The sequence below is a fragment of the Thunnus maccoyii genome, chromosome 21 (assembly GCF_910596095.1).
Source record: "Thunnus maccoyii chromosome 21, fThuMac1.1, whole genome shotgun sequence".
NCBI lineage: Eukaryota > Metazoa > Chordata > Actinopteri > Scombriformes > Scombridae > Thunnus > Thunnus maccoyii.
Window position 1 is genome coordinate 11,439,805 of NC_056553.1, and position 26,701 is coordinate 11,466,505.

Below are 26,701 nucleotides of genomic sequence, written 5' to 3' on the forward strand. Positions count from 1 at the left end.
CTGATTGTTCTGGATTATGTCACTATTTTTCCATAACAGGTTGTTTTAATGTTGATGGAGTCTCTAACAAAAAAAAAAAAAATAGACATCTGGGCTAACTTTGCACTGGGGGGCGGCGGGCGTGCCAGACTAGACTATATTAGAATAATCGCCTAGCAACCACGGCCGCAAACAGACCGCGGATGTCGTAAAGGCTAAAGAGGCTGGTGTTGAAAAGAGTCGAAACAGAACCCATTGTGGTGTTGGAGAGGAGTGAGCTGCTACCCGAGAGAGGGAGAAAAGAGGCAATTCCGCGACCACAAAGGGACTCATGATAAGCGGACAGATATGGACGTTAATACACAACACAGACGCTGTTGTCTTTTGTGAGGAGGACCGCGTCCTCCAGTCGGAAAGATCTGGTATATGAAGAGTTAAGACTCGACATCCCAACTGTTTATTTCGGCAGCTAGCAGGCTAACTGGCTAGATACCTAGGAGCTAGACATGGGAAGCCCGTGTGAGTTTGCTTGATAGAGATCTTCGTCGAGCTTTGAGGAGGCTGTTTCCCGTTTAGATATTGTCGGTTATTATTTAAAGTATCCGTCGCCTGCCTTGTAAGGAACCCGAAACTTTGAAGAATGATACCAACTGAGCGCTAAGCATTTCACTACTACAGACCCGGAGAGGAGCACAAAAAAAGTCAGACAGGTTTGTTTCACAGTTGTTTCTCCTCTTTTGCAGCCCGTGTGGCCATTGAACTAAGGGTTTAATCGTGTGAAATTGCACATTGGGAATTTCACGAGTCGCGTTTAGAGCCTCGACTCGAGAAAACAAAGTCATAAACTCAAGCGCATTTCGCAGTTTTTTTCTCAGTATGTAACCACTAATGCACATAATCGGATGCATGCATGTCACTCGGAGCGGTAGTCTGTTGCTCAAACAGTAATGATGAAATGATAAGATAAAACTGTTTTCTCTCTCTTATCAGATGCCCACATCCGCTGAAAAATGACATGAAGTTTAGGATTACCTCTATTACTGCTGCTGGTTGTCATTCTTGTTGCAGCAGAACTATCTTTGACATCTCAAAAATACATTCTTGTAGCACGTTACCAACCCCACAGTCAGTCGCCTTAGCTTTTGTGCAGCTTTTCTTGCATTAGAAGACATTATTCGCATGTAATATACAGTTTAATATAGGCTGCAAAATAACGTAATGCATAAAAATGCAACTGAGTGTCATGATGCATCTCCTGCATTGTCAGACAAATGTCAATGATCTGAACAGAGACTATGTGCTGTCTCATAATCCTCTACATATATGTTCCTTTGGCTATTTATACATAGAATATATCAAATTATAGAAACAACACTGAAATGTATTTGTTAGTGTCACCATTACATTCACAGACTTATTAAATGATTTTTCTCTGCAGCAAAATCTGTTTTTAGCATTGCTTCCCTTTTTGACTATTCAAAAACAAAGCACCTCAACAGGTCTCCACTTGGCCAACTTGATTTGGATTGATTTGCTATTCAGGATTTGCCTGCCTTGTTGCCGTGAGCAAACAGCAGGTTGAGCCATTTGCACAACGGACAGAAAGGCTCAGGCACGGAAAATGAAAGCGTAATTTGCAATAATAGCTAAATTGACTTGACCATGAGATTTCTGCGGCATGATAATGATTGTACTCTCTTTGCAATCTTCTGCCCTTGATTTCTTCAATGAAAAACTAGATTAACACAACAGTCATACTGTTTGGTCCAGACAAAGCCTATAATAAGTCCTAAGGAGTTTCTCTTTACAGGCTAATGAATAGAATGTGGCTGCTTAAAATTCATTTTTCCCATAACAGAAGACTAATTGTGGAGCCTTTCTGCAAGGTTAGTCAACAAGGGAGCTATGAAAATAGACGGATACTCTTAAGACGTTCTGCTATTGGTTGATTCGAATGTTTCTCAGGACTCAGCAGGGAAACGTCTTGTAATTGTAGCCTAAAAGCTCCCATAGGAGCAGTGTATTTTTGTTTTTGACCTCGAAACCCACCAAATTCTTGGATAAAGCAGCTTGTAGAACAGATGGAGCTACATTGGAAATGACCTTAAATGAAATAATATCTGTCAGGTAATCAATTTTACCCCCCCTCCCCCCTTAATCTCACTCCAAACATATTTCCAATTTGTTTAAACTGAAGCTTGTTTTGACAGCTTGTTTCTACCAGTTCAAGTGGACGACCCATCTGTTTCGCAGTAGTATTAACATGAGATTTAAATGTTTGACAGCTTTTCAAACTTTTACAGAGTGATGCTGGCTCGTGCAAAATGTGCAGCTGTTTGAAATAAAACAAAAGTTATCAGTTGAAGAATCCAGACCGAGGCTCGGTTCATATGTGTCCTTCCAAACAGCTGCGGCAGATAGGCGCAAAGCTGATATCATTGATATTCTCATTAAAACCTCTAGCGTTTGGTTTGGGCCAGAGATGAATGGACTAATGTTCATGTGGGGATGCTGCTAATTGGTGCTTATATTCTGAGGACTCAATTTTCCATTAGGCGTGCGAATGTTACTGTCATTTGTATCTATCCATCACTGTCTACGTGTTTGGTGTACTGAGGCAATCCGGTTGCGGCTGAATGTTTTTGTGATCAAACATTATTGACTCCCCCAGTCGATAACCTTGGCAACAGTAGTTCCTCTCTCCAGCTAGAGCCACACATTGCAATGGAGGAGGGGGTGGGCCAGTGTGAGCTTTTCCCCGAGCTTTCAGTAGGGCTTCGTGGTAATGCCGCCTGTCTCCGGGGTTAGACATGTTCACATGTGTGTGTCCATTCAGAGATGGAGAAATCGCTGCTCTCCATTCATGTGATCTCTTTTCATTCATTTCATTGCGCAATAACTCAAAGTTTCTCTCACCATACTGTCCATTAGCTATGGTTATATTTCTTTCTCCTCTCTTTTTCTCTCGATTTTTTTTTTCCTCTTCTGTATTCTGATCCTTTTCACCATTTCTTCTTTGCACACTCTTTTGCATTACCAGTGGAATTAATCAAGCATGTTCATGTGTGGCTTGACTTCATAATAACATAATGAAGTTTAGCCTCAGGTGCAGAGAAGGAAATGGGTTAGCCCGAGAGTAGCCTTGCCCTCACCCAGCATTATCTGAAACCAGTTTTACACAATGAGCTGTGGAAAAGATTATTCAAGAAGGAAATTTCCTTTTCAATCCCCTCATTGTTATCTGGGTTGTTCTTTTAAAATCTAAGTTTAATAAAAAGCTGAAATATTAGGATATTACGATGTCATCTTCCTCTGTCTCGACCTTCGTCATTCCTTTTTAAGGCAACATGGGGCCTATTGCTTCATCTTGCGCCTTTCCTGTCCCAGTAATGAGCCATTTTGCGGCTCTTAACATCTGCCAAACTTGGAACATTTTGAATGCGAGACTCATCTCCCATGCATGAGGAGTCAGGCATCCTTTGATTTGCCCTCTTTTCTTTGCCTCCCTTTCGAGGCGCTCACCGCCGTACTTTGTAGAGTGAGTATGCTGAAAAACTTTCTTACCCCACTTTTTGGCAGCGGCTGCGTATGATGAGAAGTAATTTGGTGCTTATTCTAAACAGGGATTTCCTCTTGGTATTGTACATCCCTCCTCCTCGCAGAGTGCACGAGGAGCAGAGGCACCACGGGGGAGGAACGGAGGAGAGGGGCTAATTTAAAACACAAGTTTTCTGTGGGCACAACGAGGTTTGTCCGAAAGAAAACACTGCTTTAAATTTCACTGCCCTTCTATTCCGGTGAGTAACATCTGCGGTAGAATACGCAGCATCTGGCTTTAATTTAGAGCTTTAAGTCAACTTAAGCCTTGTCAAAAACCTGAGTAGGCAACCTTGCCTTAGCGAATGATGTAGTCTACCTTCATCTATCTGTTAAATAACTCCAAGCCATGGGGTGGAATGCAGCAATAGACAGTGAGGGAGTTAAATAAATGGTTCTGCAGGTGTAAATTTCACAAGAAGCAGTCTAGTGGGGTAATTACCAGGGAATAATATCCACGTCTTAAATTACCATACCATCCTTCCAATAAAGCTGAATGTTTTGCTCCCATTCACACTATTACTCTGTGTGTAGCAGCAGCAGCAGCAGCAGCAGGATATAAATCGTTCATCTAGTGGCATTTAAATTCTTTTACTCTCTGGCCTCATGCTAAGCAAAAGCACAGGATCAAGGATAAGCCATTGGTGATTTGTGCATTTCATTGTCAACATTTTATGCATTTTAACATCTTGGTTGTCTCTCATTAACAGAAAAGAAAACGCTATGCGCAGCTTATCCTTTTCACTCCCACAATTAGGACGGTCATTGATATAATCCAGGTAATGCTCCATAGGTAATTGAGGCCTAATGCTTTCTCTTGAGAGGAGGAAGAAGCTATATATCCGCCCCGCGTTATCCGCCGGCTCGTGCATCTCATTACTCCGCGGTGTCAAGGTCTTGTCCGGTGCTTGTTCCAGCTCGCCCCTGGCTCTCTTGTCGCTTTCTCTCAGGGATGAAGAGGTGAACATCTTCTTGGGGCTTGACTGAGGTTATGTTTTGTCCTTTTTTTTTTTTTTTTTTTGAGCCCTTAGCTGATCCCAGTTAAATCTCATATCTGCTCCCCAGATCTCGCTGCCACATCTGTGCCGTAAGTGCCTGTGTCAGATGCTAAATGGCGCTTGAATTGAGATCTTATAGCAACAGGATATTTGGTTTTCCCCTCAAGCTACAAGATTCCTCTCACTCCCTGTAGTAGAAGGAACAAGGCACACACCCTTTTGACTTAAGTTGTTGTCGTTTTGGAGAGTTCTTTACTCAGACTTGCATTCGATATTTGCCATCTCTCAATGTATTTTGCCTTCCCCTATTGTATATGAATATCTTTGAGAATTTGAATGATTTTCAGACGCTATTAAATTATTATGTTGGCCTCGTTTTTTTTTAAGCTCCGTCTGAATGGGTGCGGCTGAGAGGTTATGTGGTTATTGTTCATTTATCACACTGGAGGCATTTTGTTGAAGTCAGCCTGATGCAAACCTACAGTTTCTTTATTTGGCTTGCTCATTGAAATGCTGTTTCAGACTAAATGCATGAAGAATTATCATTTTTGCGTCAGAGATGTCTCAAAAAAGTTCCTTTTGTAAAGCCTTGAATTGGTGACATTGTGCTTCTTAATAATGATAAAATGATTAAATGTCGTCCCATGTGTTAGGAAATTGTGGCACATTATCATTAAGATTTACAGTAGCTATTTGGTTTTAATACAGATTTTAAAAATGATTTAGTGGTTGCTTCTATTTAAAAGATGTAAAGTAACTGTGTCACTCTCATTATCCCGTCTGTTTTATTTATGGCGGAAAGAAGAAAATGATATGCTCAATTTTGAGTCACATTGCTCGAGTTTTAAGATTCGTGGTGAGAATATAAACGTGCATGAATCATGTTTTTTTTCCTCCTTTTAAAAATATGTAGCGCAGCTGTCTGTAGTACCCCTATTTGGGTACGGTCTATTTTTACATTAGTGATGTTGGCCTGATCTGCTCGAGGTATTTTCAGACAGAGATGTGAGCTAAGAACTAGTGTATTCAGCTTCTTATCTGACACTCCACACGCCGCACATCTCTCACAACCGCTGCTCTCTTGGCTGCCTCGAGCCCCCGTGTCTTTCCAGATCCTCAGCCACTTCGATCTGAGAGCAAAACGCAAGGAACCCATCGACACGCACACTAATCACACTAGTGTGCCTGCTCGTTAGCCATGCCCTCTCAAGTCAGCTGTCCTAATAGGCATGTCCTAATGAGCGCTAATTGAGGATGGCTAATTTGCATGGCCTGAGTCATTGTCTTTCTTAAAGCGACTTACAAGACTTAGAAGACTCATTGCTAAAAAGCTAATTGGGGGGCCTGACATGGTGTTATCATGGACGGACTATGGGGGGCTTGTGAGGCTGTCTGAGAGCATTGTTCTCGCGCTGTGAGCCCAGATTGTTGTCTCTCTCCTCCACACTCGGTTCATACCATTCCCTTCTCTGCAGACATCGATATGCCTTCACTGATTTCCCCGGCACCACAAACGTTATTTTAGTGACACCAGCCATTTTCAAAGAAACAACTTCAAAGCGTGATTAAAACGAAGCAGGGCAACTCTGATCAAAGGTTAAACTATGCTCAGCGTGATTCTCTTCACAATGCAAAGTGAGATTCCTCCATTTGAAGAGAGATGGAGTGGGGGGGGGGGGGGGGGGGGGGGGCTCAGTGTTACTGTTGAGGTATGCAGCCAGTGTGTTATTTTGCTGTGCATCAGAGGAAAAGTGATGGGTACTTATGTAGCTGCAGAGGGAGGTCCTCTGAGGAATCTGAGTGCAGCACACTATACTAGAAGAGAGGATGTTGTACATTTCTTCTTAATTTGATCACTGACTCTTTATTTTCCCCTTTTCCATACTTTTATTTGTCTTTTTTTTTTTTTTATTGGGAGAGTATACAAGAAATGATTTCCCAGAGAGAAAGAGCTCAAACAAGCGCAGGCAGGTTTATTGCGTTGGCTGTGGGCCATCTCATTTCTGCTCAAAAAGTAATGAAATCTCTCAAATGACCCAAGCAATTCAAATTTGTGAGACAATTTCATATGCCAGAGAAAGTGCTTCCTTGTTTTATGGGTGGTATCGCATGTTAAGACTCGGGTATTCAAGTTGGAGGCCCAGCAGAAGAAAAATTAAATAAACCTTCCACTTGTTATCCGTGACCACAAGGGCTAATTTCAGTGTTGTGAAATGTAGCTTCTTCTTTTTTTTATTTGCCCTGATGTAATGAGTTCCCCTTTCTCTCTTCCTTTGCTTGATTCCAGATTTGCTGGCTCGAGGTTGCACACAAACACCAAGAAGGGAGAACATGACTCACTGGCCTCTGCCAGAGACTGGCACGGGGCAACTGCGCCAACCTCGCCCCTGCCTGAGGCTTTAGATATTACCCCTGTACACCATGACGGAGAGACATTGAGGTTAGATCCCTGACAATCATCTCAATACCTCTCCTCCTCCCTACCCCTCGAGACCCCCCTCCCCCCCCCCGCCCCTGCCTCGTCCCCATCATGCTGCGCTTCCTGCCTCTCAAACTTGGCCGCCTGTACCGCTGTCTTAAGCTCCTGTTGGTGGTGGGATTGTTTGTCATCTTGTTGATGAACACCCACAACCTGTTCGCCTCCTTCCAGAAGAATGAGCTCACTGACAGACGCTTCATCAACCTCAACAAGTGTCCCGCCTGCTTTGGCACCAGCTGGTGCCGCAAGTTCATGAACGGCCAGGTTTCCTTCGAGACCTGGGGTCGCCTGCGATTCCTAGACGTCTTCAATGTCAAGAATGTTTACTTTGCCCAGTACGGCGAGCCCAGGGAGGGCACCCGTCGTGTAGTGCTCAAACGGCTCGGCTCCAACCAGGAGCTGGCTGAAATAGACCAGAAAATCTGCAAGAGGGCCACAGGAAGGCCACGCTGCGACCTCATCCAGGCAATGTACAAGACTGAATTTGCCAGGATCAATGGCGATGTTCGTCTGCTCACTCCAGAGGTGGTGGAGGGCTGGTCGGATCTGGTGCACTGCCCCTCTCAGAGGCTGCTGGACCGCGTGGTCCGCAGATACGCTGAGACCAAAGACTCAGGCAGCTTCCTGCTCAAGAACCTCAAGGACACAGAGAGAATGCAGCTGCTCATGACCTTGGCGTTCAACCCGGAACCGCTCGTGCTACAGGTAGTGTGTCTGTTTTTAAAAGCTTTAAATGTGATGTGTTTCAACTGTTTAAAGCAACATGTGTATCTAATCTATCTGAAGCTTTTGAGGTGATTTTATGACATTTTCTGTCGAGTCATGTTAAACAGTGTTTGAAGAAAATATTGCTTTTTGATAAAGAGGTGTCGGTCTGCTGATCTTTGGCACCAGGTGTCTTAATTGTATCAACTACTGAGTCGTGGTTCCTGGATTACAGTTGCTACAAAGAAAGATAAGAGCACCAGTACAAAGCAAGCCAGGGTGTTGGCCCCCAAAGCCCCCAGTAAATTACAGGGTAGGAATCCTCCTGTTCCTTCCTCTTTCATAGATCTGAGACGAGCCCTCCCAAAACCCTAGGCTACATCGAGGCTACGTGTCCCCTAACTAGAGCACGAATGTTTCTCTGCTTAGAATAGAGAAGGGTTTAAGAGCTGTGGCCTCCCAAAAGATGAGGGATTTTGGCTGGCAGCAATACTGCATATTTAACAGTATATGTAGGGCAGTTTGGAATTATTCAGGGATTCATCTGCAAGTGGTCCAAGTTGTTTTTAATTTTAATATATGTCTCCGTCCTTTGGATTCTCATCATTTTGGGGGGGATGCATGTGAAGAGATCTCTCAGGGCAGCCAAATGTAATCAGCACTAATATTCTTATATTCTTATCTTATACTGCATTGTGTCTTTATTCTAGCATCACAATATAAAAAACAATATGTGTTGAAATTTACAAATTGACATTTTACAAAAAAATCCTGCCCTTTTTTGAGACTTACAGTTTCATTTTATTGAGACATATTTAACCCTTTGTTTTTGAATAATAATATTGTGCTGCAAATATTAAAACTCTCATTTAAATACATGAAATTGGAAAAAAACGGTCCAGGCAGCTCTAATGAAAAAGAATGCCTGTTAATTGTCTTGCTTGGACACAAGGATAGAAGTAAAATCACCACCCATCTCTATTCTGTCAGCCTGCGTGTCAAAGCAGTCGTACTGTATGTCACATAAGCGCACTCTACTTCCTCTAGCCGCGCTGATTTACAAGCAGCCAATCAATTTCAATTTCAATCTTGCATTGACCGTGTCTCGTGAGGAGATGGAACAACAATAGTCATGGACCGTGTAGACATTCAATAACTTACGCTGACCTCCAACCTCCCCCCCCACTACGCATAAGGCCGGACACCTCCAGGCATTTTGGAGGACAAAAGGCGAGATCAGCCTTTTAGTCCAGTCGATCTATAAAATCTGATTAGCCTTGTGTGGTCGCTTGCCCTCCCCCTTTCCTTCCTTTCTCCTCTTTTCTTTCTTCTTAAGTCTTTCTTCTGTCTCTGTCATCCTTCCCTATTTATTTCCGACCCACTTGTGTATGCTCCACAAACTCTGGCCCGGATAATTCCATCAGTGTTTTAATGCTATTATGCCCCAGTTCAGAGGCTCGGTGATTCACCCCCACCCACTCACTCACCCCCCCCACACCCAAATCCTTATCTTGCACAGAGCTACACACATCCCACAACAACAAGCATACACACACACATTGTCCACAGCTCTCTTCACTCCCCACTCCGCGTAGCTTTTGCATGTTTACAGAGACTCATGAATTGTTGATCCCATCCTGAACTTGTGACCTGCAGGCATAAGCAAGAACTGTAGGGTCTGTGTATGCACCACGCTAGAGGTAACAGATGGTGGGCATGGGTTGTGTGGACGGGTAATACACAAAGAAATGTGCCAGACATCTCAAAGATTCACAGATCCTGAGTGCCTTGACTGTTCGTCAGCATCACTGAACTCAAAAGATGAGGAGAAAATTTGCTGAGAGACTGAGAGACCCTATACACAAGGTTGGGCAGCAGTAGACCATAAAGAATTAATGGCGTCTATAGAGACTGAACAGGAGACGTGCTGTACTACAACACCTTGGTCTGCTTTTTTTTTTGCCAGAGGTTGCTGCTACTGTGTGGGGACCGGTTTTAACAAAAGATAGAGGAATGCGGGCTGCATTTTATGGCCGGTTATTTAATGGAACCTGATCCTTATTCCTACTATTTATCACTCTGCCTTCTTCTCAGGCCTAGAGCGATTCTTCATTTTGCCTGGCTGTAGTTAAACACCTCCTCAGTAAGTTGGAGAGCCCAGTATCACTCAATGTATAATTTAAGTTGGCTATATTTAGTGTCAATTATTTCCTACCATCATTGGTCGGCAGTGCTGTGGTTGTGGGGGTTTTTCCTCTATCTCTTTCCTCTGGCTTTTATTCAGTTGAATAATGTGAATAACATTTCTGCTGTCTGCTCAGCGAGCTGCACTCTCTCTTAGAATGGCTTCTGTTTCCAGTCTTTTGAAGCCACAGGCAGTAAATCGGCCCTGTTTCACTATGAGAAACCAGACCTTCTTTGTCAGTGGGAAACAATCTGCCTTGTTGTTTCAGGTCTGGCCAACAATGCGTTTTCTGTGTGCTGTGCAGTACACAAATGGGCACACACACACACACAAACATGCACGTACAAACACACACACCACCCCCATTCCTCTGTCACGTGGAAGACAATTTGGCTTTGGGGAATAAATATTTTTGGAAGACAAAATGACGACAGCCAAACAAGAAAATCCTTGTGCAATGAGAGGCACCTTATGCAACTTCATCTGTTTTCTCTCCTCTTTCTCTTAACAAATGCTGTTTTCCTTTAGGTTTAACAGATAAGTTGGCCGGGAAAGGTTTCTCTGTTACCGTGATAAATCTACTCGTGTCAAGGGATTGTCGCTTTGCCAACCAGGGAAATTACACAATGCTGTTTAATTTTGCTTCTTATTCAACAATAATTTGGTTTGCATGAAAATTGAGCAATAAATTCTCCTCATTTTCCCCAGCTAGAACCTTATTTGCCATCCTTGGCTTCTCTCCTCCGGCTAGATGACTCACTGATTCATCAGGTGATGGTTGCGTTTGATGGAGTACATCTGGCCCAACCTGAAATTAGTTCGATTTAGCCTAGTCCCCCCCCCCTCTACACCCCCTACCCCTTTCCAAATCATTAAGCTTGGTGAGTTGGCCAGGAGCATGTGACTGTGCTCGCACCCTTTTTGGTCCTCAGCCCCTGTCTTGCTCAGTGAAGCTGAGAATAGGATGTGACAGGCCTGTGGGGTTAACTCAGTCAGCGGTACTCTGATCTCCTCCAGACTGTGCTCTCCCAGACACCCCTTTCTCTTTTTCTATTACCGCCTCTCCCCACCTTCCCGCGGATCCACCTCCTCGTTCAACACCCCGGCCTCACCTGACACCGAGACATACTCATCAGAAGGCATGAACCTCTCACACAACACCGTCTGTTTTTTTTTTTTCCCCCCCAGAACACAGATGTCTGACACCGATACTAAACCAGAGAAGACAGAGGAACAGAGAGATTAGATGGATGACCTTATCTCCTATTCCTCCAAAGATTTTTGACAGCAGCATTTTAACGCAAATGTGAAAGTAAACATCGACAGCGCTTTGAGCAAACACACTAGCAGCATGTTTGATTTTTTTTTTTTTTTTTTTTTTTTTCTAAAGGGGGAGATGCCTCGTTGGTATGCTGTTGATTTAATGAGGCTGTGCATAATCTATTGCGATGTCATCCACTTTGGGAAACTAAGCCAAAGTAAACGGTATAAATTCAGTATTTTGGCACCTCAAACATGACCTACTGAACCTTCCCTTCTTTTATTTTTTTTTTCAAGGAAATTCAATTTGAATGCCTTGGTTCACAACAGATGTCCAGTCTACCTACTCTGCATGTAGGAAGCATAAGCAAAGTCAGATAATTTTACTCTATAAGTGAAAAAATTGTTATTTAGAATGATATGTAAACACCAAATCACTAAGAGGTGTTACAAACAATGATTATTGCAAAGAAATTATTTTTACATCTTATCTGATTGAATTGAAAAACCAGACAAATCGGAACAGCTTTTACAGTCTAATGCAATCTGATTAAACGATTGCTCTGCAATAAATCCTTCTCTTTGGAAGGTCAATTATTATTTTGCTCTTTTTTTTTTTGAGACTATGTCAGAAGCTGTAGTTTGTGGTAGTTCGAACTGAAAAATGTTCAATGTTTTGTCTACTGTGGTCAAATATTAGAAAAACAAATGGGCCTTTTTTTTGCAAGCGAAGATGGAGCGGTCATTAAATTTCTACAATAATGTATAAAAAAAAAAGATTATTGCAGACATGGTTTCGGTAAAGGATTTGAGCTTTGTATGCAGGAAAAACTGCAATCTTACGGTCTAGCTTTCTGGGTCATGCCTCTTTACAAAGAGGATCAAAGCCTGTTTTGTTTTCTAGTTTTATTTATTTCTTTTCATTTAATCACAGGCACTGCATGCTATCCCGGCTTAAGTGTGAGCCTTCTGTCTCTTAAGGCCGGTTCAGTGGCTGAAGTCCACCGGTAAATAGTATTTAAGTTGCTAGTCTGTGATTAGTACCTTTTGTTTTTGAGTCTGGGGGATTGCGACGCTCTTAGCGCACAAGAGAGGAGGTTGTGTACGCCGCTTAACCCTTCTTCAAGTGCTCCCAAACCCCCTTTCATTATTCTTACAGGCCTTTGTGTACAGACTGAATCCTGTTAGGATAAGACAGGGAGTTATCTGGGCCCAACTCCCTTCTTTTGGCTGCCCTTGCTGGATGGAGGCCCTGGTGGAAAGGGGAGAAGAAGAAGAAGAGGAGGAGGAGGAGGAGGAGGGTTTTGTGTGAGTGAGTGTGTGCTGTACAAGCCAGAGCCTTGTGGTGTTTTCCCCCATTTGAATGAGCCAGACTGCTTGTGTTACCATAATCCTTTCTCTCTTTCTCCCTCTCTCCAAACACACACACACATATATACACACACACACATGCATGACAGCTGTGTTTGGTTAGGTAAATGCCTGTGGCTGAACCCCCGCCACTCATCCCACCCACCAGCTCCTTTTTTAGACACCCCCCACCCCCACCCCCAAAGCTTCCTACTGTTACAGCCTGCACCCCAGCCTACCTTATGTCTAATACCCAGCTTCTGAAGACACAGTTCTGCAATGCTGGAGAGTCTTAACCCCATTCATAACTCTCCCTAGGCCCGTTAAGATGGCCACAACCAATATGGATCGCTAACGAGTGGCTCTTTACTGTGCTATGTCCTCTAGAGAGCCCAAGGCCTCATGTTAGAGCAAGAATATGCTCTTTTAGCACATCAGCAACCTGCAGTAATAAAATTGTCCACTGCATTAAAGCGTCAAGCACCTAGTTCCTGTCAGAGAAAATATGAAAGGTCAAGAATATACTGTAACATCTTTTAAACAACTTCATTCAGTCAAGGTTAACATCCTCACTGGTAGTGTAGCTGCTTAGGGGACTGGTCATAGGCTGGCACCTTTTTAATCACTGCATGTTCATTGAAGTCTTTCCATGTGAGACACTTAATTGCTCCTTTGTAAGGAAATTTTCCCTGTGCTTGCCCTGTTCTGCAGCAGGGTCAGTTCTGCGGGGTCAGTAACAACAGTCTCCCTTCTCACTACACCACCCGGTTGCCCCCGAGATAATTGCTGCCTGCTCTGAAATATACAGCCCTTGATGTAGGCCTCAAACCCACAGCCCTCAGGTCTGAGGCCAAGTTTCACTTGGGTTCCTCCCCAGTCGTGTGGGCGGCAATACCACCTAGACTGAGTCAACACTACTGCCTATGACTTAATACATTCCTCGTCTTCCAGCGGAGGGGATTCATGAGGTGGCTCTGTGCACAGTGGCTCAGGTTCAGGTCGTCAAAATGTTTCAGCTATCATCTAGCTGGAGTGTTATACTAGCAACCATGAGCTGCACTGTTCTGTGCTCTCATTCCTCATCATGCTCTCATTCTCTCTCTCTACAGAGCAGAGGGCTGCAGAACTCAAAAGACCTAGCTAACCCATTACTATCGCTGCTCGGCAGAGCTCGCTGAATCATGTGCCTGCTTTTTCCTTTTTCCGACTGTACGTGGTATTACTTCGTCTCTCTGCCTGACCTCTTGATTTTGATTTCTCATTTGAACCCAGTGTTGTTGCTTTTTTACCCCTTACTTTCTTATTGGCCTGTTTATACCATGCTCTATCTCCACACACACACACACACACACACAGGCACACACACGCACACACACGCTCAGCGATTTTCCTCTTTCCCAAGACTGCTGCCAGCTCTACACACTGTGACTTTGCACTCTTTGAACCGCATGTCTGGTAAAGAAAGAGGCAGGGCCTATTCTGAATTCAGATACATAGACTTTACACTCTGTCTTTCAGTACCCTTCGTTCCCCCTTTACAGACACGCACATCCTCAGCTTGGTGCTCTGACTAGGCATTTCTTGGCTTCTGTGTATGGAACAGACAGCATCACTGCCCTGTATTGCAGGTTTTGGGGGGTGGAACAAAGAGAGAGGGGAAGAAGCAGGAGAAGCAGCAGCGGGAGACAAGAGGGAAAAAGAGAAGAAAGGGGAAGCGCCATGTGTGCCAGGATGAGGAGCTAACGCCGGCTCCCCTGTGGGGGCCTGAGCTGTCGCTGCGGAATAACCAACTGGATTTTAAACTTAAATGGCCAGCAAAATGCCAGACGGGGCTCGCCACACATCCTCCAGACACAGAAGGTCAACAGGGGAGCCGCACAGAAAAGCAACGTGTTTTTTTCAAGTCCATCTTGGCAGTCCCTGCCTCGCAGAGCAGATGTGACTCCTTCTTAATTCTAAGCCTCTTTGCTAAACAGGCTGAGTAATGTTCATTTTGCAACATCAGGGTTGAAAGAGGTTGGGGTTTTTTTTGGCTGTTGTTGTTGTGTCTGACTGAACATGTCTGTCCTCCACGCTTCCTCAACTTCACTGTTTGATACCTGGACTCTCGACGAGGCCTGTCTCAACTTGTTTGCTGCGAAGCGGTGGGGTTTTGTTGAGGACAGAAAATGTTGAGAATTTACACCACACCCTTTTCAGGGCTTTAACAAGCTGCACACTTTAAACACTCTTGTGGCAAACTACTAATTTCCTTTCTGCAGTAAGTAGCTGCGGTTTCAGGATGAAGTCAAGTAGTTTTTGTTTGGTTTTTTTTCCCCCCCAAAGCTTTCATTTCCATTTCATTTACACAGCTCTGTGTGTCCACTGTATATGCGTGTGTGTGCGCACGTCTTTGTATGCATATGTGTGTTTGATGGACCAGTGTTCTTTGCAGGCCGGCCAAGGCGATATCTTGGGAGCCGCTCATGTTTACTCGGCCCCTTCAATGGAGGTTGTTATCAGCCCTGGTCACGTTGCATGTTCTCATTCACATGCACTCGGATACAATTTCACATAGACACACACACACATGCACACGCACACATAATCACACACACACACACACAAAGAGCCTCTTTCGAGCTCCCATACACACACACACACACACACACACACACACACACGCTCAGGCCCTCCCCCAAGTGGCCCAGTAAAAGGGCATGCCTTTGTCAGCAGATGTCAGGACGCAGGTGTGTGTTCCTGTGCCTCTCGCTCCATTCGTTTCATCCTCTTCTCCAGAGGCTGCCCATTTGTCTGTGGCCCTGTTTCATTTCAGCCCACTCCAATCTCCCCCCCAAGAGGACGCCAGTGTGTCTGTTGTATTACAGCGAGGGTAGTGGAAATCACAAACACCCCCAGTCAATGCTACTGTAGTGCAACCGGCGCCACCTTTTTAAGATTAGATTTGTCAGACTTGGGCCTAGAAGTCGCTGTGAGGTTGTCTTTAATGAGAAGATTCTGTTTGGGTCTGTTTCCCACCTTTTTTGCTTTCATTGTCTCCTGAGCCCGGCTCATTATTTCTGTAACACGGCGAGAAATTATAGCACAAATTCTTACAGAAAATAAGAGCGTTTGGCACTAGGTTCTATATGTTAAAGCAGGAGGAAAGCAAAGCAGGAGATAAAAAAGGTTTATATCCAATGACAGGAGCAAGAAGTGATAAGCAGTAAAAGTTGCTGGGATGTATCATTGGCAGTTTTGCACCCTCAGCATTTTTCAATACTATAACATCATCATGAGACGACCGGTAAAATTCACTACCTGTGCAGTCACCCCCCTCCACCCCTCCCTCCCCAACACACACACACACACACACACACACACACAGACACACACACACGTACATTACCTCCCAAGTCTGCTCAGCAATAGTGCAGTGGATGTAATATTAAGCTGGGCTTTCCAATTTATTTCGTCCCCCTCACCCCACCCCCATCAACGCCTCATTGCAGACGTTAATGACTTCTGCGGAGTAACCGTTTAAAGAGCGCTAAGGGAGAATGATTGGTGGGAGACGTGGAGTATTTATCAACTTCTGCAATAGGCAAGTTTGAATCCAAAGCTCAGGTGCCCACTTCCATGCAGCTGCCTACACTGTTCAGTAGTTTTCACCTTTTTAGACGTATCGCATTTAAAACTTGAATATATGAAGCTCATAAAAGCGGTACCTAGGTATGAGTTGTCAAGACCCCGGTAATTGACGCAGTGCAATGAGCCCGTCAGTGCAGCGGATGAACGACATCTATGTTAAGAGCCGTGGACGAAGGCCGAAAGGCATTCTCATAACAGCCGTTGACAGTGTCTGAAAGTAGCCTAAGGGCATTCATCCTTTTCCTCCCTCCCATCAGCCATCCCCCCATCTGCTGTCGCTCTACTTTTGCTCCCATTCAGGCTGCAACCTGACAACAAAGAGAGAGATGTGTTTAGCAGGCAGGTCTTTGCTGGTTTATTCGTCCTGTCCACTGGAGCGGAGAAGCGAAAGACACTCTGTTTGTCTCTTCTGTTTGCTGTCTCCATCGCATTTTCTCCCCCTATCCTTTCTTGCTCTCTGTCCCCCCCACCACCACCACCATCACCACCACCACCACCCTTCTTTACATCCTTCCATCCACCCTGCAGGGGTGAGAGAGGGAGGATGGTGTTTTACAAAGCCGGTTTAGTCGTTACATTGGACAGGCTAAGTTTTGTCAACAAGGCCGAGAGCTGCTTAGATTTGCAGTAACATAAAGCGATCTGAGGTTTGAATCTGGGTCAGAGGGAAGCGGGCCTAATAGGGATGTACTGATCCAGCTTCAACCTAATCTTTCTATACCAACTTCAGAAATTAGACAGCCATTTTAGATATTTAGCCTATTAAGTCTGTAATCCTAAAATCTCATATGTAGGAATGCCCATTGGCTAGCAGCATCTCAATAGTGTGGGATTGTCTCCTTTCCAACCAGTTCTCAGTATTCGGGAGTGCAGTCAGCCCACCATTGTCCTTTGTTTCTCTGTATGCGGTGGAATTTTTTAGACATGTCTACTTTCTCAGATTCCTCTCACTGTCAAGTTTGCTATATCAGAAAATGTAGAGGAAGGCCATTAAACGGAGAGTTTCTGGGGAAGTTTGGGTGAGTCATCACAAACTCAGAGGATGACAAGCACAGACAGACAGACAGACTGCTGGAAGCCAGCAGTGCTTCCTGGACAGACTTTTGTCTGGCCCACAATTGATTGGGTCACCTCGGGGAAATGGATTCCACCAAGACTGCATTGCATGCAACTTATCATTGTCCTCCCCTCTTGGTGGTGGATCTTTCTTTAAAAGTGATGGGAACAAGAGAACCGCCTGATGTCTAGATTCACAACACTAAAACAGACTGATAGACTCTCTCTTTTTGTCTAGATAGCAAAAAGTTGTGAGACATAATTTTTGGCATCAAGATCATGATTTCAGGGTTGTTTGTCCAATCAAGAACATATTACAAGGCATCCTTAGCCTTCACATTCCTTTCTTTGAAATGCATTCAGCTTGTTGCTTCATGTATTATAGTATACAGGTGGGAACCATATGCTTTGGCCTTCAGTACACTTAGCAAATTATAGCCTAGTCAAGGGATGTAATAAAGGGGCTGTAGAGGAGCATAGTTTGAGGAGTGTCTGAGATAAAAATGTCTCATGGTGCACTAGTGATTCTACAGATTGCCTCATAGTCATCCATTCAACAAGCCATATTTTCTTTGTCACATCCTTCCCCTCGCTGCCACAGCCTCTGCGCGGCAGGTTTCCAGCTGTTGTCTTGGAGGTACAGCAGCTAACGTGGCTGATTGTGGGTTTAAAATGTGTTTTTACATAATTTGTATTTCATTAAAGTTTAAAGGAAATTAGGTCAGTCATGCATATTTTAAAACAAAACCTCTCAACAGACATTGAAAGCTTGTAAAGTATTGAATGACCACAAGCGTAAAGTGAGTTGCAGCAGTCACAGTAGTTCACACCTTACCTGCAGTGACATAGTGTGTTCTCTGCCATATCTCCAATGCGATTGGGTTTCAGAAAGGGAGGGCTACTGAGGCTCCTGTGAAACATGAGCGCTCCTGATTCTCTGTCTGTGTCAGTGCAGCGGCTGCCTGCCAGAAACGGCAGCTTTTGAGAGATTTGTTATATAGGAATTGTGGGCTATCATTAAGCTAGCATATGGCAGGATGTTTATTGTTAAAGATAGAGGCCTATGGCAGGGGTGTTTATTGTAAAAGATGGGAGCTTGCAGCAAAATTCATGTGGGCTGCCAAAAAAGCAGGTTTTGCTCTATTATTTTCCATTAATTTGTCCACCTGTTGTGATGGCCTGTAGCAATGAAATGGACCAGGAGAAAAGGAAAGGATGTAGGAGAAATGTCAGACACCAAAGCTCATGGAGAGAGAGATGGGAAGCAGGAATTAAACATACAGAATCCAGTCCCTTAGCAGCCTGGCAAGTTTGCCAAATACAACTCATTTTTGTTTGTCTGTCGGTGTGTTTGCCCCTGCAGACATTATCGCTTGACTTTGAGTAATTGCAGATGATGGCGCGTGTGTGCCTGTTTTTTTGTTTGACCTCAATAAATTGAGGAAATCTGAGAGACTGGAGTATTGTGCAGCGGCAGTGATAACGCTCCCTGCTAGCGGTGTTACCTTGTTATTATTAATCTGTTTTAATCTGTAATACACAGAGATTTCTTGTCAGCGTGCCCAAACTGCATTAACTCGGTTAGCCAACATCATGCAGCAGTGTAAATCGCCTCACTGCTGCATCACAACACATAAGGCTTTCCTGCTAACTGCTGCTACCACAAATCATCTCCTATCAGTTCTCTGGAACCACTGAGTACAGGCAGCGTACATCAGCTCATAGCCATAGGGCTTTAACACAAACTGGCTCTTTTCTTTAATTACATTTAATCTGTTATACCCAGCGCTGGCTCTGTTTTACGTGATCCTTTGGCAGATTTTCAACTATTGTGCTTGAAATTGTGTATCCGAAAATTACCCAAGGCTGCAGATGGCAACTTTGTCTTTGGTCTCTGGGATTTTTTTCATTTCTCTCTTTGTTTTGAAAAAAAAACAGGATATCTGTGCAAGTTAAACAAATATTTTTGGACAATGTGAAGGTTCTTACGATTCATTTGTTAGCCTCTGCTGTGCAGAGTCAGTGGGGCATTTCTGTTTTTCTTTCTGCCAACACTACACAGCCCGGCTTCTTTTTTTATCTCTGTTTTTAAATTAACGTTGTTTTCTGTTCTCATCTGTTTCTCTTACCCAGAGCTTTCCGTCAGACGAAGGGTGGCCGTTCGCCAAGTACCTGGGAGCGTGTGGGCGCGTGGTAGCTGTCAACTACGTGGGAGAGGAGCTCTGGAGCTTCTACAACGCGCCCTGGGAGAAGAGGGTAGACTTGGCGCGGCAGCTGATGGACATCGCCGAGCAGCTCACCAACAACGACTTTGAGTTCGCCCTCTACCTGCTCGACGTCAGCTTCGATAACTTTGCGGTCGGCCCACGCGACGGGAAGGTCATCGTCGTCGACGCCGAGAACGTTCTCGTGGCAGACAAAAGGCTGATCAAGCAGAGTGAGTGACAGCATCCATCGTTACTTGAACACATATGTAGTCTGTATATGTGTGGGTGTGTGTCCATATGTTTGTGAGTAATGCCTATTACAGCCTATACCTTCAGTTGCCATGACCATTCCGCTTTATTTGTGATGGTGTATGTGTATCACACCTTTAGACATTACCACTTCTGGAGCTAAAGAAGAAGAAATATGCTGCTCACATTTACAGGACAAGTATTTACATCAACACTTATCACTATTTCACACCGTCATTGACAGTTATATATACGTATGTGAGATTGGTGCTTCTCTAAAACTGTAAATTGTGATAATTAACCGTTCATTTTATTCAAAACATTTCAACTTATGCAGTAGTTGTTCCTTTGCTCCATCCTCTAAGTGTCACAGAGACTTCCTCAAAAGCCCGAGTGTCATTCAAACACTGACCATAGCTCGGATTCTCTAGGAAACGCTGCTTTCTATGTCAGACATATAACCGCCAGCTGTAGCTTATGAGGCAGCAGCTTAGGTTCGAGGGAAGGTCTCAAGGGACAGACCGCTGTTGGCAGAACTGCACATGCTCGAAGCCTCCTCTCTTCTAAGAATATACTCATCCAGCACCCCTTCTGCCTGCAACATGCTCGTCCCCATCAAAGCAAAGATCGCTCGGATAACGAGCCATCTCCGCTGCCCTAGTTTTTTTTTTTTTTTTTTGCCTCTCAGAATAAACCTCATAACAAGGACAGAGAGAGCTATACATCACACACTCAGTGTGTTAGTTTCCTAACCCTTAGTCCCCCTTCCTGGGGCTACTTCAGAGAAAGGGAGGACCACCCAGTCAGTTTCTTAGATTTGTCCCTTCCTGCAGAAATCCTATTAAAGTGATAAACTGTTGTGTCAGTAGGTGTTGAGGTTCCCCCATGACAGATATGAACTATTGTCTGTGTGTTTGTGTGTGAAAGCGAGTGTGTGTATGTACTTTTTTTTTTTTTTTTTTGTAGTTGGAGGGGAAGTATTGTGATGAATTAATCCTGAGATAAAGTGCCGCTTTTCCAAATTACAAGATCTGACAACTGAAAACCACAAACAGATGTACAACATGTCCAACATCCCCTGCTGTTAGGTTCCCTCGGATATGTTGGTACGTGTGTGTGTGTATGCCTGAATGCTCAAAAGTGAGTATATTCACCTTATTGCCAATAGCTGCAATTTTCCACCCTGTCACAGTAGGCCTTTGCTAGTCCTGAAGCACAATCCAGGTTGAGACTCCCTTTTGTCTGGCCGACACATTTAGAGCTTGACAACTCAAGCTGCTTACCCCGGCCATTCACAGTTTAAGCCTCAAGAATGTTTATGCGCTTCTTCTGTGTTTGTGTGACTGGATCTGTTTGTGTGTGCGTGCCAAGTGCCAGGGCTCAGCCGGAAAGAAGAGAGGGACGACAGTGGTAATGAGTATTACGAGGTCACGGGCGTGTGTCGGACAGCAGTAGGAAATAGGCGCGGTAACCTCCCAAGGCTCCCCAAGCAGAGAATCCAATCCCTACAATTAGAGCCCGAGATTGAAAGCACGAGTTAGAGTCTGCGGTACGAATCTCAGCAGCACTAAACTGAGGCCAATTGATTTGCAAATCAAACACACAGAAAGCCACGCGCCGTTCCACCCTCTCGTTAGGGGCATCCATATTGACGCGGCGGGTTTCGGCGAGATAAAATGCATGCCATGTTCAAGTTGCGCCGTGCGCTGTGTGTTTGCACAGTCCAGTGGTGCGAAAGAAACCATTCCCCATCATTGAGTTTATAGCGTTTGAGGATGGTTTCACCCCCAGTGTTTTTTTTGGAAACACATGCTGTATAATGTAACACACACTTCACTCACTCGCATTCTCCTCTCTCTCCCCCCGACGCGATCGCTCACCGGCTTACACAAACACACACATACACACACACACACACATGCGACAGCACTTGAAACGCACACACACACACACACACACACACACACACACACACACACACACAGTCTCTCTCTCTCTCTCACATTCAATAAAGCACTCTAACACAGGCATGCATTGTTAAAACCAGCTCGTACTCTTGAATGCCACTAGTAAGGCCACGCTAACAAGCATTTCAGGCCCAGTGTCCCTTCTCAGCATAGCCTTGGGAAGGCAGAGGAGTGAGGAGAATGTATACAAGTTCGACCTGAGCTCCTTAACATGGAAGGTGCCGGTTACGCAGGAAACGAGAGAGACTACCTCATCCACTGCTCTCCTCCTCATTTGAATTGGAAATGATTTTGTTTTGCTTTGGAAATGTTTGAGCTTTGTTACACTCAGACCAGCACTAAGAGGGGAACAGAAGGGCCTGAGGTGCAAGTAAATAGACCACAGACTTCTTTCGCCTTTTAGTTTAGTCTCAAAGTACTTTTTTTTTGCTGTGCTCATCTTTGTCCTTGAGAGCGAACCTTCTTCTCCCTTCTTGTTCTTTTTTAGGTGTTCTGTTTGACTGCTGTAAGAGTGTGTGTGTGTGTGTGTCTGTTAATGTGTGAACAAGAATGGGACACTCTCCTGATGCCATCTGTCAATCAGTGCTGAGGTGTGATGCATGGCCAGCTCTGAAATATTAATTGCTTTCATCTCACCTTGGTGCACATACGTACATCTTTATGTGTGTGTGTGTGTGCACACTAGCGGCAGATCCATCTTCATCACCCACACTGATTGAGGTTGATGTGCCCCTCCTCTTCAGGGGGCCACAGGGGCCCCTTGCTAACAGGGCAGCACTAGATGTTTGATTGAGTTGTTCTGATGAGCCAGAGGAGAAGTGCATTACAACGCTGATACACTTATTATGTGTTTGCATCCTCTGGGTCCCCCCTCCCCCTCCCCCCACTCCTCCACAATGTTATTGATCTGCTTTTTAATGCGAAAACCAATAGCTCTCTCATCATTCCAGGTTATTTTCTTGGCTCCCTCCTTTCTAAGCACAATCCTTTAAAAAGAAAAAAGCAACGTGAAATGAGTGCGAGAAAGAATTTTATTTGCTCAATAAATCTGGAAAGTGGTTCATTTCTGTCAAATGAAACAGTTGATGAGTTGTTCAGCTGTGTGCTTTGAAAAAGAATTTCCCGTTAGTACACTAGGGATGTCAAAAGTGGCACCTTGGTCCTGTCGGCTCCTGGTCAGGTTGATATCTTGGATAAGTCACCCTAACTCATAATTTGGTTGAACAAAGCTGTTATACTCCATGATCAGATGCAGTTAAAGATGAGGTTGTAATCTCTGAAAATCACTTAGCTTGGTGGAAAAAAGAGAAGCGTCTAAAATGTTAACAAGGTTGGTTGGCACTCATAAATTATATGCAAAAAACATAAATGTATATTGTATTGTAATAAAATCATATGACTTTCATCAGACAGCGGCCGCAAACTTGCATGTCCTTTCTCATTCCATATTCACTTGGTGAAGGTTGTATGAAAGAAGCTTACGACCCAATAAATCTGTTTATATATTTGAAATGAACATTCTGCATCTATGACTCTATTAATGATATTGACTATTTTTATGATCAGCAGGTTTTTTTTTATAGCAGCTTGTTCATCTGATTGCCTCTCTTGTCTCCCCGCAGACAAGCCAGAAAGCTATGACGTGTGGTATGAGAGCCGGTTTGAGGACTGCGACAGAGAGGCCTGCCTGTCTTTCTCCAAGGACTCCCTTTGTTCCAGGGTCACTGTGGACCACAACTATTATGCTGTGTGCCAGAACCTGTTGTCACGGTATGCTACGTGGCGGGGCACTACTGGAGGCCTCCTCCACGACCCCCCTGCCCACATAGCCAAAGATGGACAACTCGAGGCCCTGTTGGACGAGTGCACCAAACCCAAAAAGCGCTACGGCCGCTTCCAGGCGGCCAAGGAACTGCGTGAATACCTCACACAGCTAGCTGCCGCTTCCTCCTCTGCCACAGCCAGGTAATGAATGGAGTCGGCGTTAGCCTGACGCACTGAGAGACTGGATCCTGTACTCTTTATCTCCGGACTCCTGAGATCCTGGTTCTTGTACATGATGTCATTTGGCTCCCCTTTGCACAGGAGCAGGAGGACGTTAGAGGTCTTGCATCAGGAAGTGTAGGAATCAAACTTCAAAGCAGATTTGTTAAAGCTCTAGCTTTTACCTGACTTTGCTCCTGTGTGAAAGAGGAGTGAGGCACTAAGAGATTCTGGTTAGAACCTGGATAGAGAGGGGATAAAAGTAACCTCTCCTCTCCCAGGGTGGTCCTACCATTATTGGGAGGGGGGGGGAGGGGGTGAGAAAGGGCTCTGGTAAACGCTTTCTTCACTGGACCCAGGCTAACACAACAAAACTGTGTCTAAGCAACAGCAGCAGCAACATGGCACAGCCCTGACCACATCCATCCTCCTGTTCACTCCTCAATCCATCAGAACTGTTGTATTTTATAACGTTGAATCTTAACACCTGTTTCATTTTGCCCCCAGGATCTCCCTTTGTTTTATTTTTTTTTTTCTTCAGGGCTGAATTTAAGTAGATCGGCGCGTTTACATTTTCGCTGTGCCATGGCTTTTTTTCCTTCTGTAGCATGGCTGCAGGGAAGGCGGAGGTAGCATGAATCTCCTGCTGTCAGGCAGCATGGAAGGCTAAGCTACAGCAGGTAGAGAGGAGAGGCAGGAGGTCGGGGGTTTGGTTTTCATGCAGGAGAAAAAGAAAACCCTTGATGGCTATATCAGTCTAATTTCCTGCTACTCCAATCAATCACTCGATTTGCAGGTTCCAGGATTGTGGCAATCTTTTTTTTTTTTTCCTGAGTGTTTTTTTTTCTTTAATAGGAACCAGAGAGTGTGAAACAGCTGCACATAGGAAAAGGAAGGGGATAATTGGACAGTGGTGGTCCCTTGATGCAGATGTGCCTATACCAAAGAGGCTATATGTAATATTAAAAACCACGAGCAGTACAGAGTGACAGCACCTTTCCCTCCAGTTGTTCCCCACTAGAGCTGTCCAAAGCAACCTTAACACATACACAATCTTCTATGAGCTGATTTTCCTTCGATAAGAACCAAATCCAAGAGATAACAAGAGCAAGGTTGGCCATTCTTAACGTCACATGAGCCCTTTTGCGTAGGGCTGATTAAATGATAATCAGTTAGGCCAAGACACATTTTTCTTCAACAGGGTCAAAAAATCTTGAGTTAAAGAATCAGACAGTAAATTTTAAAAGGACAAAGACCTGCGTAGTAGTTGCCTCCAGTGCCGGATTCTCTTTAAATGTCTAACTGATAAATGAATCCTATTGTCAAACTTCTCCCACCAGTGTTTAGTACAGTAAGCTCTATCGAGTTAGAAAAAGGGAATGAAGATATGTTAAATTACCTCCCTCGCTCCTGAACTGACTTCTGACCTGCACTTTTTAAATTTTTGCAGACCCAGAATTTCTGTTGAATATTTAAACACTCAGCACCACTTGGAGGTTGGGTTAATTTTACACTCAGTGGACCAACAAATTAAAACATAATTACAAATATAGGCTCATTCGGTAACAGATTATGAGAGATCTTACTCAAATAAAAAAAAAATTTGCCTCCACGTGTTTTGTACGTCATCTGTCTCGATGTTGTGAATCAAGACGCTAAATGCCCAGTGGAGTGTCGTGTAGCATGGTCAATACACAGGCCAATAATCAAGTAAACATGAGCCACTCCTTCTACAGGGGAAACTAGAAAGCACAGCAGTTGCTTTTTTTTTTTTTTTTTTGGCCTTCTGTGAGACCCGCGAAGACAACGGGACCCTTGTCAGTTTGGAAAAGCAATAAAGAGAAGTTTGGCTAATGGAGTTTCAAACCCCCCCCTTACATTTGTTGTGTCCGATATCTTTCTGTTTCCCCAGTCTGGAGGACGTTCAACCTGGAGGGATTTGTACGTGTGTAACTAACTGTCCACTTTTGTACTGTAATTTTTCTTTTAAGTATTATATCAGCATTGTCTGATTTTTCCTGTGCCTTTCATTCAAAAGTTGTATTTACAACTTTTAGTGGGTTTAAATATTAAAATAAATGAAGAGATATATATATATATATACGAATATATATATATATAGATATATACACTTACGTTGTGTGTGGACTCTTCTTGATTCTGTCTCAGTCTTCATTTCGTTATTTCCCGTGTTACAAGCATTTTGGCTGTGGTTCATATTAGCTTTAAATTTTGATTCACAGCGGCACAGCTGGATGTCAGTGTTTGCCAATTCCTATTCCTTTTTTCTCTTTTCTTCTTCTCGTTTTGATCTTTCATATCTTCATTTTTCCTCTAATTTGGATGCAAGCCCAAGTTCCCTTTGTTGTGCTCTCCACTCAACTAGGATGCAAGTCCTCTTTTATCCATATTTGGGGAGCTTTTTTTTTTTTTTTGTACGTGTGTGTGTGTGGAATTTTGTGTGAAAATTTTACAAGGACGTTAGATTAGATTTTAAAAGCCAAGCAATAAGGAGAACTTTAATTATATAAACAAAAACATTAGACCAACAGTATTATATCCTCCATCAAACGGTAAATGGACTGCATTTATATAACGCCTTTCTAGTCTTATCAACCACTCAAAACGCTTACAATACATGCCAACATTCACCCTTTCATACCCACATTCATACACTGATGGTATCATCAAGACCAATACAGTGCTTCCTATCCAAAGCAGCCCACAATGTTTCTATGCTCACCCGTTCACACACACACTCACACATTGATGGCACAGCCAGCCATCAGGAGCAATTTAGGGTTCAGAATCTTGCTTAAGGACACTTTGACATGCGGATAGGAGGAGCCAGGGATTGGACCACTGACCTGATGAGTGGACGACCTGCTCTACCAGAGCTACAGCTGCCCCTACACATGCAAAAACACTCACTGCCACTTTTATTTTTTAACTCAACTTTGTTACTTATTAATTTTGTGTGTGTGGCGTGTGGTCTTTGCTAATTCAATAGCTCTTCTGTCTGTCTGTCTGTCTGTCTGTCTGTCTTGAGCAAGCTC

At 44.0% G+C, this 26,701-nt stretch overlaps 1 protein-coding gene across 1 annotated transcript; it reads left to right on the forward strand.

The window, feature by feature from the left end:
- Positions 1-204: 204 nt before the first annotated feature.
- On the forward strand, positions 205-25,728 carry dipk2ab (divergent protein kinase domain 2Ab). Its single transcript, XM_042398875.1, has 4 exons — positions 205-689; positions 6,862-7,758; positions 19,373-19,676; positions 23,285-25,728. Exons 2-4 carry the CDS (start codon positions 7,105-7,107, stop codon positions 23,629-23,631), a joined length of 1,305 nt encoding a protein of 434 aa, XP_042254809.1. The 5' UTR covers positions 205-689; positions 6,862-7,104; the 3' UTR covers positions 23,632-25,728.
- The last annotated feature ends 973 nt before the right edge of the window (positions 25,729-26,701 follow it).